Consider the following 14,585-nt stretch of genomic DNA (forward strand, 5'->3'; position numbering starts at 1 on the left):
TACAACACCTGTCCTAAAGCACTTGTGCAACTGAAAAAGAAAACATTTTAGGCTGATCAGATTAAAGCTAGCAACCTACAGGTGTGAAGCCTTAAGTAATATGGAGCAGTGGAAGGGCAGTCACTTTCAAGAACAAGCTGTGTGTCAACACCAAGGCCTCTGAAGAGTAAAGCTTTCAGGAAACAGGGAAGTGCAAGTCCTCTGCAAAAATGGTTCATTAATTCTTTGTCTTGCCTTTGGCCAAAACTAGTACTTCAGAACAGTCTATGAAAGATGGGAGAAAAAGGTCACCAGATTTCTGTCTCACACATGTAATGGAAATGTTAAAATACTACAGAAGCTTTGGTACGTTATTTGGGTTTTGCAAAGGAATATTGTCTGTTAAAGAGTTTAGCAAACTTTCTCATACTTATCCAAAGAAAGAAAAGAATATGCAGCTTGTCAAAGGTGAGTATCTTTACTTTCTTAGACTCTGTAAGAATGGAAAGGTGAGCCAAGAATGCTGGGTGGGTTGCTTAGTTGCTAGTTTGTGAGTACAGTGGCTCATGCCAGAACAGCTTGCAGGAAGGATGCGCTACAGCTGGACTAACTTCTTCCCTCAGCCATTAGACAGAAGGACCAACAAAGCTCCTACGAAGGAGCTCAGACTGAGTAGATGAAGTGACAGAAATTGACAGGTCAAGGACTAAAGAGTAAGATGCAGACAAACTCCTTTGCCAGTCACCTCCCAGTAACTGACTGGAGCTCAGCCTGCAAAAAGGTGAACTCTAATATGGAAGTTCTGGGAATGCAGAGGCGTCCAAGGTTGAAGTTAACCAGTAAATGGGAAAAACTAAACCCAGTAATGACTCAGGAAAAGCACACACAGTTGGTCCTTTTTCTTATCTTCCCATTCAATCACTCTTATCCACTGATTTTGCTAGTGGAACTCCATTAGCAAATACTGGCTTGAATTGTAACCAATGCCTGCCATGGCAACAAATGTAAGTACTTCCCTATGAGCCCAGTGCTAGAACTTGGACAGGAACATCACTACACTTGAATTCAAAGGAAAGGAACACTCAGCACTGCAGGTGCTCACAACCTCAACATTTTCTGATTTCTAGGAAACAATTTGATACAGGAAAACTGGCCAATAGGGAATGGCAGATAGACAAGATGAAGCTGTAACAGAAAATCTTAAACACATCTTGAAGAAATAACAATATCACATTCATTCTGAGAAGTCACTGTACATGACAAGTTCTGTAAAATTAATTGAAATATTTGTAACCTTAAAGTACAGCAGAAATTTTCAACATGTGATACTAAACTTCAAAAATTAAAATCGTACATTTACAAACATAATAATTTGGCCTCAATTTCTAAATAAATAGCTAACTTTGTCTTCATCTTTTAACAAAGTGCCTTTACACGCTCTGGAGAATTATTTGACATCTCAGTTTTCGTAACAAAAGCTTACAGGCACTGAGGGACTCTGTTTGGGAAGAGCTTTAACCATTCTAAAATGTCTCTTGAGATGCCTCTAGTGCATTTCCCAGCAGTGGTGATTGAATAATATGTTGCCCAAAGGAGGCTGAACTGCAAGTGTTCCTTTAAAAACCAATGGAGCTGAAAATTGTTGTTGCTTAGTTCACAACGTGCTCTTTTACCCTTCTTCAGATAAGCTCTACTGCTGCCATGTATTTCAGTTCCTTCCCTCTTGGCAAGCACTTCAGCCTGAAATATTTCTAGTATGAAAAGCAATGAAGTTCACTAGCAGTGCTGCCTCCATGGTCATTAAGCATTTTAACCATATTAACAAAGAAAGTAACATTTAAATTTCTAAACCCTACAAACAAACACAGGTTATAATTTATCCCAGGACCCCTGCAAAAGCAATTAACTTAAATTCAGAGACTCATGTTGATTCTATTTAAGTATAGAACTAGAGATTCAAACCATGCCTTCTGCCAGAGAGCTAGCTGTTCTCTCTCAGGCAGTTTTGTACCAGAAATACAAGGAGAAAGGGCTCATATTTTTATTACTTCTCTATTTCCAGTATTTTCATATTACTTTACTATCAGCAACAGTAACAACTCCAGTTGTTGTGAGATGCATATAAAACAGTAACAAATTCTTGTGTAGTGCTCACAATTATTATCAACCACTCCTTTCCCCAAATCCTGTATTTCTAAGCATTTTATTTAGAATCTTCACAGTAAACGAGCCCCAAGAAATCACATTTCCTTCAATTTACTCATTAACAAATGAGACTAAAAAACTTATCAAGTGTTATCTAAGGGAAAGAAATAGATGAGGGGAGACTGAAAACAACAACACAACCAACCAACCAATAGTGAATTATTTCTACATTAGTCACACTTTCACTAATAGATATAACAGTAATATTCTTGGATTAAGGTCCACATTAATTTGGTTCAATTCTGTAAGTCTACAGCTGTTTTCAAACGTATATACTTTGTTTTTCTGTTTTTTAAAAGGCTACTTTGGCCTCCTACAGCAAAACTCCTCTGCAGCAAACTGCTTTTGAAACCTGATAGTCAGGCCTCGTTATCTTTGAATAGCAAAAATAATTTAAAAATCTAAGTTCTGCTTTTGAGGTTTTTCAGCTAAAGTGACTACTAAGCATTTACACCGCAGAGCAACAGAAATGCATTTTTAAGACATGAAGATCTACTTCAAAGAGCAGGCGTATATACATTATATAGGTGCTACTTCAGTACAACCAAAAATATCTTCCCTGGTTGCGATGTTGTTAAAACAAAATTTTAATCACAATTAAATGAATACAGTTGCAGAATGAGGTCCAAACACACAAAATTCTTTTATTTAAAAAAAGATCATGCACAGAATCATTGGAAAGGAAAAGAAAATGTATCTTCCATAGTTTAAAAAAAAATTTAGCATATACAGAGATCTGTGTTTCAATGGCATTTCTCTGGCTATCAGACAAGTCATAAGGAAACAGGAAGAGTTGGGTTTCTATTCACCAAAAACTAGATTTCTTGTGACAAATGCCACAAGAAAGACCTTTGGTAAATTTACATGTAAACATTATGCACGATGGGAGGCGGGGAAGAGGAAACTGTTTCAAGAGTAATAGCCTACACAGAGTTAGCAACTCTCGTTGCTCCTTTTGCTGACGTGTCAAGATGCACGGCATAATCTAGGTCCAAGATATAAGAGTGGTGGCTCCCCAAAAAACTAGAAACATTTTGAGAAGTTACTACCATTCTGGTATCCTCCTTTCTTTAGTCACAGTGTCTTTAAATATCCTCTTCAGTGCTTCTGACTGCTTGTGGTAAAGGAGCGTACCCTAGACCTACTTCCCCTTGAAATTAAGAGCAAGAAAGGTCAAGCTGGACCTTCTTTTCTTCTCGAGAAGGTAGTGGTAATAATTATTATATTAAATCCTGTTAGCCCAGCTACAGGGAGTCAGAGCAAAAGAAAGTGACATCTCAAAAACTCACGCTTAATAGGAGGTGATGAGGTAGCGGAACCTTTAAAAGACTCACCATCATCCTCCAGAGACCACTGGCCTAGTTTTTAAAAATCTACAAATACTCCTGGTGACCTAGCTGCTGTCAGGAGCAAGGAAGGGGTTGACTTGTTAGTCCACAGGGAATGTGACATTTCTGAGGTGAACACACAGCTTCTCTGTGCCCGAATCACAAATACAAATCATGGGATGTTTAATCAATCAGGAATTGCTAAATGAAGACCAATGCTTACCGGAAAGTTTTGACAAGATTTTTTAGCTCTGTGTAAACATCACCTAGAGTAATCTGAAGAGGGCCCAAAACTGCAGGTAATCTAGAAGGCAAGAAAGACTGGTTAATGTTTTTGTCCCTTCTTAATTTCTCCTCAAGGCTTCCATCAGAGCTCATTAAAGGTAATGAAAAGGGGAAAAAAATGTTTTTGTGCAGTAGATTTGGCATATAGTTTACATTTCAGATTCCTCTCAGTGGTTTTTGGGCAATACCTTCACTTTTACGACATTTTGCTCATAAAAATAAGAAGCTCTAGTTTAGTGTGAATGTGAAGTAGAAACTGGATATAGTTTTACATGCATATTCTATTAAATTCTGTCAGTTCTGACATAATATTCTTACCAAAAAATCAAACCTTTTTTATTATGAAGACTAGAATTTCAGGCTTCATAAATGCTTTAAAAGTTTATATTTACTTGGTTAAAAATAACAATACAAAAGGAAAATTACATGCCTAACTGATGTTCACACAAAGAATATAACTGCTAATCTTAAACTTGTATATGATACAGAAAGGATGCAACAGAAATAACACTAAGTCTAATTATTAGAACAAAGATGTTAGCAGGGCAATCAGAAAATTTCAATGGCAGATTGCCTCCCTGCCTGGATGTCTAAAACTTGATAGAGCATGCTGTAAACAGCACATGCTGTTTAAGCGGTTCTTGGTATCCCCAAATGCTGGCAATAACATGTATTGCTTTTCACATATTAGATGTGGATTTAAGATGAAGCTTTTGCCTCTGTTTGCTTCTTTAATGGTTAACAACTTCTTGCATTTGAATATCCAATTATTTACACTTATGTATGGGTACTGTGCTGATACTGTTGGAATAGTGAATATTTATATTTGTTTTTATATCCCTGTATGTTTTACTAGAACTGCGTATTCCCACTGACTTTAAGCCAAAAAATCATTGCTTTATTACAATTAAAATTACAAGTAGTATATACAAAGTCCACAAGCTATATTATTATTATTGACATATATATGTATAATTATTGTTGATTTTCAGTTCCTATTTTTCATCCCTCAGAACTTGCTTTTAAACAACTTAATTTAGACAGTTTAGATGTTTCCAGGCATCTGAGGGAAAGGAGGATGATAAAGCGCTTTCTGTAGATTTTTTTTTTAAGCACATTGTCGCTTTAAGCTCCATATGTTATAGCAACATTTACATCAAGAAAACATAGATATTTTCAGTGTAATGGCACAGCTGATTTCTAATGACTACGAACAAGCAGGAACATGCTGTCCTGCCAGCCTTGAATGCTACAACTTGTCAACTACAAGCTCCAGTGCATGTAAGAACGGACAAGTTTATCTTACAGACTGTCTTAGTAGCAAGACTCTGATACCTCAGCAGGCTGTGCAGACTGACATCTGCTACTCCATCATAGGATGCCTGTCTCTGAAATAATTTCTTCAGGGCAATACTGGTTATGAATAATGCCACCCAGAAGAAGGTGAAGAATATCCTTGCACAGTGTGTTTATTACTTAAAATGATGATAAATGATCACCAACTTCAGCTTGACAGTTACTGAAGTAAGGAATACTTACGCTTTTCTCAGTTTTTCGAGGACAATTCGCTTTCTAATCTGCATTTGTGCACTTGAATCAACAAGTGGGAATGTGAGGTCTTGCTGTTGATCATCCTGTATTACAATATTAAAACCATGAATAATTGCAACCTAATATTTAATTGAAGTCAATGTATCTAATTTTACATGCTTGTACAGACTGCACAATCCACCTAGGATCATTAATGTGCTGTTTCTCAGTAATGATGAGACCCGGTTGCTGTCAGATGGCCAGCCTAGCCTGATAAACCTTCAGACCACTCTATTTCTTAAGTTCTGCAAATCCTCCAGACTCTTTTTTTTTCCCCAAATTGTCTACATTGCAGCAACATATCCACATAAATCAGCAGGCACCAACTCAGAGAATTTTTAACTATAAATAATGCCAGAGATCTTGTCTTACTCAAGAGAAGAAATCAAACCAATCTGAAGTATTCTTTCTCTGTCATGAATTAAGGCAAAAAAAAGTTAATGTAGATTTTAGGTAGTAAAAGGAGGAGGAAAATAAATCCAGTTCCTCCTTCACCCAAGACCTACTCTGACCTAAAACAGATTTGTTTCTTCTAAGTAAACCTTACTTACCCTGCAAGGCAGCAGTTTTACAGAAACCCTTTGCTATAGAAGTCCTAGCCCCTTCTTTTTTCCAGCTCACAGAAATCACCAGTTTTTCTTTCCAATAAGCTATTCTCACACAGGGTTCTTTAACAGCTTCACCACATTGCAGTTACACAATGCAACAGTTTTAGAGTTGTATAGATAATGAAAAGGACAGGCCTGGGAAGTGGTGACAGTAGTTGTACTTCATATTTCTATTAAGATTACAGTAGCAATAATTCCACCCATTCTCATGCGCTACAAAAACTACACAGGGCTCATATAGTTCTTAACTTTTCCCGTTCCTGATTGCCAGTACTTCCCTTTGCTTGTTTCAGTCCATATTCAAATTGTGCTCAAGCAACCAAGTCATCTTTCATGACTTCACAAACTGTAAGGCACATCCAGAACTGAATGCCTCCCAAACAAAATAATTTTCTTCAGTCTTACGGGATTGTTTTGAATCTATCCAACCTTCCTTTTAGTACTTTACAATAATAGCTTGATGTTACCATGGCCATATCAACTTACAAAGGCAGCAACAAAGAGCTTGTAATGTCTACTTAAAAGCAGGATTTAAACAGCCTGGACACTGTTCCATTAGACACTTACTTTGTCTGTACTTGAATGTTCATCTGTTTGTGTATGTGCTAACTCCTCTTCAGCCAAGATGAAGTTTCCTTTATAGAACTCTCTTACTCGAAGTTGTAGGAACTCTGTTTCTTCTTTTAACTTTTCGTAACTAGGCACAGGCTTATCTATATCACCTGAGCCTGTAAAAGGTAAGGAATAGTTTAGACTGTTCTCAGACTTCCCTACTGCAACACTGTTAAGATCTTCGGGTGTATCTAAGTCATCCTCATCAAGTTCTTCATTTTCTTGGTTGGCAGATGATAGGCATTCTGATGAGCATAAAGTGTAGTTTGGACCATACAAAAACTTTAGAGTTTCCTCAGTTCTCCATTCTGTGAGTGTTTGCTTAAGCAGTTCTAATAAACTGCCTCTGGCAGCTGAGGAAGGAACTGAATCCCTCAGTTCAATTTTGTCATGTAGTTTTGAGTTAGCTAGCGTTTTAAGATATTCAGCTCCTTTTTTGCTCACACCTAGAAAGACTATCTGTGAATTGCTACAGGTATCTTCACAGTTTTCAGAAGCATTTGATTTTCCTGGACTAGTATTTTTTGAGGGTATTGCAGTTATTTTATTCTGAACAGTGCAAGCATGCATTTCTTTCTGAGCATCTAATTTACAATTAGATAGTCGTTCAGTGGCTTCTACCACATCTGAGCCTTCAGATTTAGGGCTGGAATAGACTTTCTGAACATGCTTCTTTTTGAGGATGCTGTTTCTGTGCAATTGCTGTGCAAGATTGGCTGAACTTGACTGACTTCCTGGTAGAACAGAAGAAACAAATTCCTGTTCGGTATCACTACTGCTATCACTGGCTGTGCCATAAGAAGCAGGTTCACATGGATTTGAAGATAGCCTCGGATTTTCAATGTCAGAAGCTTTAATTACTTCATCACATAGTTTCACCTCTTCTCCAGACTGGCCGCTGTAACAAAACACAAGCCATCAACGAAATAAGAAACGGATGTTATATAATTTTTCAATCTCACATAAGTAAGATAAATGGAACCTTTTTACTTTATAGTAGAAGTGTACTTTTTTGTTCTAGAAATCATCTTTAAACTCAGAGTTCAATGTTTTGCAATTAAGATGGCATGTATAAATGCTACTTAGAGAAATTAGTTCCCAGATGCTTATTGGTAGGTAGAATAGTAAACAAGTTACTATTAAAGACAACAGACTTAAGTTCCAATTTAGTATGAAGAATTTTAAAATACTGCCACTTTAAAATGAAGATCAGTATTTCAACACATACATATGAATGTAATACCTGAAAATCAGTAGGCCAGTAGAGCTTGTTCTTAGCATATGTTTGCCATCTAATGGCTGGATGTTGTGAAAGAAAACAGTTGCAATACTCAGCGAGGTACAGAGAGATGACAGAGTAACATGACTTCAATGTAGCTGATACTGACGTTTTAGAATAGGAAGTACAGAAGTTTTCATCACCTATAATTGGTACCACTTTCTTTATAAAGAATAGATGGTATAAAATATTTGAAGTACAAACAGTGTATTTGTTTCACATTTCAACAGGCTCAGTTATGACACATAGGCCAAGAGCAGCTGAACACTAAATCAGACAGGTCAAACATGCTAGTTTAGAATCACAAAGAAAAAATAAGACAAATAATCCTTTGTCTAATAAGGTCTTTTCAAAGATTTCCCTTTTACCTGATATGCTAATATTTCCAACTATAAAAGCATATAACAAATAATTGTTCAGTGTACCTCTGCCCCTTCTTCAGCAGCTCTATGTCTGATGGTCTGCAAAAATAATACAAAGAATGAAGATTTTTCTGCTAAATCAATGCTCTTGAAATACACCTACACAGAAAATATATAGTTGAGGCTGGAAAGAACCTCTAATGATCTTTTAGTCCAACATCCTCTGTTCAAAGCAGGGTTAGCTGGAGCAGGTTCATACGTACACGTTCATAGAGCATAATTTGTATGTGCCTGCAACATGATACATCTAACAAGAACTAATCAAATCAGCAAATCATACAAATGTTAGTCAGAAGGGACCTCTGGAGGTCTCTAATCTGACCTCCTGCTTATAATGAGATTGTCACCAGCAGCAGATTAGGTCAGCTGTGCCTTATGTAGGTTTAAATCTTGAAAATATCAAAAGATGGAGATTTCGAAGACTTTCAGCATACATTGTTTAGTTCTACTGCTCTCTTAGAGCATGCCTTTTTCCCCAGTGTCCAGTGTAAACCACTGATACCATAATTTATGGCCAGCACTCCTTGTTAAGTTTTCTGATGGTAACCAAGAACAGTTTGGTTCTGTAATCTATGCAATTTTTTAAGTAGTTGTAGACTGCTTTCAGATCATCCCTTGGTTTCCTCTTCATCAAACTAAACATGCTCGGATCCTCATAGGTCACGAGGTCCCTATAGGAAAAACAATTCTAAGTAGTTTGCAGAAAAACGCTCCAAATTCCAATAGGAAATAGGAATATTCAGGATGTCTTTATTTGAAATTTTACTTGCCTAAAAAATAGGCTATTAAGTTATACTGATCTAAGAAAATTGAGTTCAGAGGCTTCTGGAAACTGTAAAAACTGTTACTGAACAGATTCTGAAGGGCTTCTTTCCAAACTTCTAGCTGCGGTTTTTCTGCTTCATTTCATATCATAGAATCATAGAATGGCCTGGGTTGAAAAGGACCTCAAAGATCATTGAGTTTCAACCCCCCTGCTGAGTTCAGGGTCGCCAACCACTAGACCAGGCTGCCCAGAGCCACGTCCAGCCTGGCCATGAATGCCTCCAGGGACAGGGCATCCACAACCTCCTTGGGCAACCTGTTCCAGTGCGTCACCACCCTCTGTGGAAAAACTTCCTCCTAACATCTAACCTACATCTCCCCTGTCTCAGTTTAAAACCATTCCCCCTTGTCCTATCACTATCCACCCCTGTGAACAATTGTTCCCCCTCTTTCAGTTATAAGGTAGCATCATAATGCTAATTACTTTATTCAACACTGAATATTGAAATCCTCACCTGCCTTACGAATGACAGAGACCCTTCTAAGCACAGAATATAGGTCACTGAATACAAGACAATGAAATACCCTAAACTCAGACAGTATATAAAAAAAAAAAAGACACAACAGATTTAAAAGGATGATTTTAACTTTAAAAGATTTAAAACTATTCATATAAATGAACTGAGTCTGGGAAGTAAAGGCAATAAGATAAAGTGATTTAAACTAGCAATTGCAAATAATTACTCTTTAGAGTTTTAAATGGAGGTTTTTAGCCTTCTCTACCAAGAGAATTTCAGATATTCTCATGTGTAAATGTATACCAGTGTGTGCATATGTATGTGTTTATGCAAACAGATATTACTAGCCATGAACTGCCTGGTTTTTGTTTGGTTTGTTTTGGAAAATACGCCCACCCCAGCATAAATAATTAACTATGTCAAGCATATCAGAACTCTGCTCTTCATGTTAACAACAAAGAGATATTAAAAATAGCTTCTTTAGAGAGAGCAAAACAATACCATGAGAACACTGGTAAGCTTACTTAAATGTTTTACAGTTTTACCTAATTCCTCAGATCAGGTTGTTTGAAGCCTCTTCTCTCACTGACTGGTATTTCATATACTGTGAAACCAAGCTCGCACATATAATTTCAGATTGTTTACTCTGAAAGTAAGGGTACTAGGAAAAGCAGTGTCTTGGAAAATGAAAACTGGGTAAATCAGCTGAACTTTCTCTAGGCAAGTATTTATTGTACAGCAGTGACACCCAGTGGCTCAATTCATTATTTGCACACCTATGTTTCCTAACTAGTCAATATACTAAGCACAGACTATATAACACTCCCAAAATGTGTGTTGCAGTAGTAGCAGAAAATAGGCAATCTGAAATAACAGTTTTATGCAGGATAAGGAACCTCTTCATTTTATAGACTTTCAGTCTAACCTTAAGCCCAATGCATGCGCTCTGTTAAAATGAGAGTCTCTTGTAACAGAGTAAGAAGAATTAATCCTTTATTTTACATGGCTTGTAAAAATCCAATCACAATAAATACCTTTTAAAATTAATAGGAGTTCATTATTATTTATGACTAGTCTGCCCTCTAAACTAATATGGTCAAGTCTGAGTAGTCATTACTAGAACTGAGCCAAGTCAATTACAGTAATCCATATGGCAACAACACTTATCACGAACACCAGGCAAGTTAACACATTAACATCACTTGTCTCCACTTCAACCTAACCATTTGGATGTATTGCAATTAATTAATTAGCACTGCAGCTTGAACAGAGAAAATAATATCCTTGAAATGAGCTACAAATATATAAGGTCACACTTACATTTCTTCTTCTCGCATCCATACTGGACTTTTGGAAATTTGAGCTTCAAAATATTTAGATGCTTTATAGCAGAAGTTGCTGCAAAAGCACTGAAAATAAGAAAGTATGCAAAATATGATTAAAGACATCTTTAATAATAATTTAAAAAAAACACCAAAACAGAGTAATCCTGAATCCTGTAAAATGGCCATGCAGTTTAAAAGACATGCAATAAAATTCAGGTGTTTAACAATGTAAATTCTAGTCAGCAACAGAACTTTGATTTTTTTTTTTAGTTCTCAATACAACTCCTAAAATTTTGCAGCAACTTAAAAAAAAAAAAAATAAAAAATTTTGCACAGTTGTGTCAGAGAAGAAGACAGAACATCCCAGCTCTTCTGAGAGTCAAGCTTGGTAGCTTGGAGATATGAAATTCCTAAATAGTGAATTTCTAATCTAATAGTTTGTGACAATGATTCTCATGAGATCCAAACGCACTGGTTCTGATTCAAGCCACTATATGAGTGCTGCTACGAAATGCGTTTGTAATGTGGAGACGATATTAAATACATTTTAAAAACAGCTTGTTACCATACCTTTCTTTCAGTAATATCATAAACTCTGTTAGTTTTTGTTGAAATCCTGTACTTCTGTTTTGGCACCTAAAATGATATGCTTTCATCAGCAAAACTGTCACTTCAGTCATGATTTTACATAAAACTTTCCTCCTAATTCACATTTTCAAATATGCGTAACATGTTCAGTGTTAATTGAATCACAAACTACAACAACCTTTTCTCTCAATTCTCTTGGTATTGTATCTTCTTAGACCTAAGAACTGCAATTTCTCATTATTCATTTACATCTTACTATCAGTAGAAGATAACCTCAGGTCTACAAGAAAGCCTCTGCTGAGAGCGAACCAATGGAGCTGCCTCAGGAGAAACCTTATTCATATGTGACTCCCCTACTACCCAGACAAGCCGAGAAGGGAACTTACATAAAATGTAATAGTTTCCAAGTTCTGTTGGGATATGTGAAGTCCAAAACTGTATGTATTTTTTCTTTCCTGATTTTTTTTCCCAGATTACTGTTTGTATCACAACTGGTATTACTCCGTAGGTTACTTAATTGAACTCATAGTTCTGCTCAGGCTCGGATATACTGTATTTAAGCATGACTGATTTTGACACAAGTAATGCTTGTTTTTAGAGGAGATGTATTTGCAGTCGCATAGTAATACCCCTGCATGTTACCTTTTTTTCATTTCAGCCCTTCTCACAGAGGTACAGAAGGAACAAGATTAGAAAATTTCTGCATGCACAAAGGAAGGCTAGGAAGCCATACCTTATTCATCTTTATTACTGTCAAAATAGATTGTAATTGATTCTCTTATACAGCAATGGTTGTCAACCAATCACATTTAACTTTTTACTTCAGAAGCATTATACTGAAATGATACATGACAGCATTTTAATCTGTTTAATGTTCTAAGTTTAAAATGAAAAAAAAAAGCAAGAGAATAAAAAATGCTAATAGGTTCTTATGATAACAGTACTCATAAAAAAGCAACTTACATTTTCCAGTTTATTCTGACATACAGGATAACCACATAGTTTGATGATAGACCGTTCATCAACAATGTCTTTATAGTGAGATGGTGTAATACATTTTCCCTGGAATGACAAGAAAATAGTTCAGAAACATACTGGAAGATGGCTCATTTTTCATACTCAAATGAAAATAAGCAAATACATACCTTCCATTTTATAACAGTAAGTTTAATAAATAGCACTTAAAATGTACGCAGTAAAAATGGTAAAAGGGTAAAAAAAAAACCTGCTTCTTTTTTGCATATACAAGCACGTCATCATTTTGCCTCTAGCGTGGTACCTATTCTCACGATTTTCTTCTCTTTACACATTACATACACCTATTTGCCATCGTATTTACAGCCTTAACAGGAGTGATCCTCATACCTTCCCAATAAAACTGCTGCCAGACGAACTGTGGGGCAAAGAATACCATCGTCTGCATTCACAGAGGACATGATATGGACCTATCTTTTTGTACTTCCCAGAGGCATAAACAAACTACGGTAACAGAGTGAGATTCATAATTATATATAGTCCTACAAAACTTGAGCATGTTTTCACTGCAGAACCCTTGAAAATAAGGCAATCATCAACAGAGCTGACGAGAGAGAGAATGAACTTGTCCACTTTGAACTGCAGCAAATTGTTCCAAGAACTTTAAAAAACAGTTGAATGTTAAGATAGAAAATAATACAAAAACTTGCAACACCTACAGAATTCAGAAGGAACTCTTCGGTAACATTCTCTTCCAGGAGTTGTTCAACGATATGCAGTGCCTTTTTCTCAAGTTCAATCTTTTTTCTTGTAGAAGCCTCCAGGGCTGCTTTCCTGTAACATAACAGACATTGAATGAAACAGGAAGTAGCTCCCATAAGCAATTCCTTAACTGAATATTTATCTTCTTTTCTGAAATACAGTAGCTTACATTTTCTGCATCTCATCAAACTGGCCAAACAAAGCAACAAGTGGACTATTAATTTTGTAATAACCACAAAAAAAAAAAAAAATCCAACTTTGGTTTGCTTTACTTTCTCCCCAGTCAGGAAAAGTATTGACTTTTATTGCCAAACCACAACAGAATGTTTCCAGTTGTGCATGTGCCCACTGGTCATGTATTTTCCTACATCTTCCATGTGTCTGCAGTGAGGCACATCTTAAAATATTCTTTTAATATATATACGTATTTTAGCCTTTACTGAATTTTATTCTTGTTCTCTAAGCCAGGCTGATTAGACAGCAGCAGCCAGGTGACACAACAGGGACACTCCCTGTAGCTCTGCCTCCCCAGGAAAGAAGCTCTCCTGCCGCCTGTGTCACCACTGCGAATCTGAATTCCTTTGGGCGGCTTTCACGGGCGGGCGGCTGTCCCATGTCTCCTTGGGGAGTAAGTGGCAGAGGCACCTGCACTGCGCCGTTCTGTGCTGGTTAAAGGGCGTGCAGCTTTCAGCCCTGTTAAGATGTAATGCGCAGCTCTGGCCTCACAGGATGGCTATACCTATTCTAAGCAACGCTAGGTTGATGTCTGGTTAAAAGATGCACGGTGCCATGCCAAAAGCCTGCAGGAAGCGCATGCTGGTGGTCTCTTGAAGTCAGTCATCTCTAAGAAAGCCAAAAACATGGGAGGAAAAGACTACAACTTCAGAGTGAAGCAAAGCAAAGGGACCACCACATGTTGTTTACTAGAAATGATACCTCTGAGCAGCATCTTCATTTTTTGGAGCAGCTGAACGTTTATTTCCTAGAAATCAAAAACATGGAAGCATATAAGTGACTTTTCTTCCTTTAGCAATGGAAAACATTGGAACTTGGGAAAAAATACAAAGACTTCTGCAAGCATAGAGGAACGCACAGAACCTTGCTCTTTTGCTGGCTGTGCCTTCAGCAAGGCAGTAACCACTCAAAAACGTCAGGCACGGCTTTTGTACCGCTCCTGTGGTTACCACGGCCTGCCCTGACCTGGACACGGAGCTGTTATGCCCAGAACGCGCACTTTTGGTGACAGCTCTCTGCCGAGCGCCTGACACAGTGCTGCAGTCCCCGCAGAGCCTCATCTGACCGCTTGCCGGGGGCCCGGCCCCATACAACCGCAGCCTCTCTCTG

At 37.3% G+C, this 14,585-nt stretch overlaps 1 protein-coding gene across 2 annotated transcripts in view; it reads right to left on the reverse strand.

Moving 5' to 3' along the window:
- Positions 1-14,585, reverse strand: part of RPAP2 (RNA polymerase II associated protein 2) — a 36,280-nt gene that overhangs the window by 21,434 nt on the left and 261 nt on the right. For both annotated transcript variants that reach the window (XM_021404441.1, XM_021404442.1), the window contains exons 2-10: positions 14,178-14,223; positions 13,199-13,313; positions 12,468-12,566; positions 11,487-11,552; positions 10,912-11,000; positions 8,312-8,347; positions 6,563-7,505; positions 5,337-5,431; positions 3,736-3,816 (exon numbers count right to left, since the gene is read on the reverse strand). In XM_021404441.1, the coding sequence (XP_021260116.1) occupies positions 3,736-3,816; positions 5,337-5,431; positions 6,563-7,505; positions 8,312-8,347; positions 10,912-11,000; positions 11,487-11,552; positions 12,468-12,566; positions 13,199-13,313; positions 14,178-14,223 (1,570 nt within the window). The remainder of the gene's footprint in view (positions 1-3,735; positions 3,817-5,336; positions 5,432-6,562; positions 7,506-8,311; positions 8,348-10,911; positions 11,001-11,486; positions 11,553-12,467; positions 12,567-13,198; positions 13,314-14,177; positions 14,224-14,585) is intronic.

This window comes from Numida meleagris, chromosome 7, assembly GCF_002078875.1.
Source record: "Numida meleagris isolate 19003 breed g44 Domestic line chromosome 7, NumMel1.0, whole genome shotgun sequence".
Classification (NCBI taxonomy): domain Eukaryota; kingdom Metazoa; phylum Chordata; class Aves; order Galliformes; family Numididae; genus Numida; species Numida meleagris.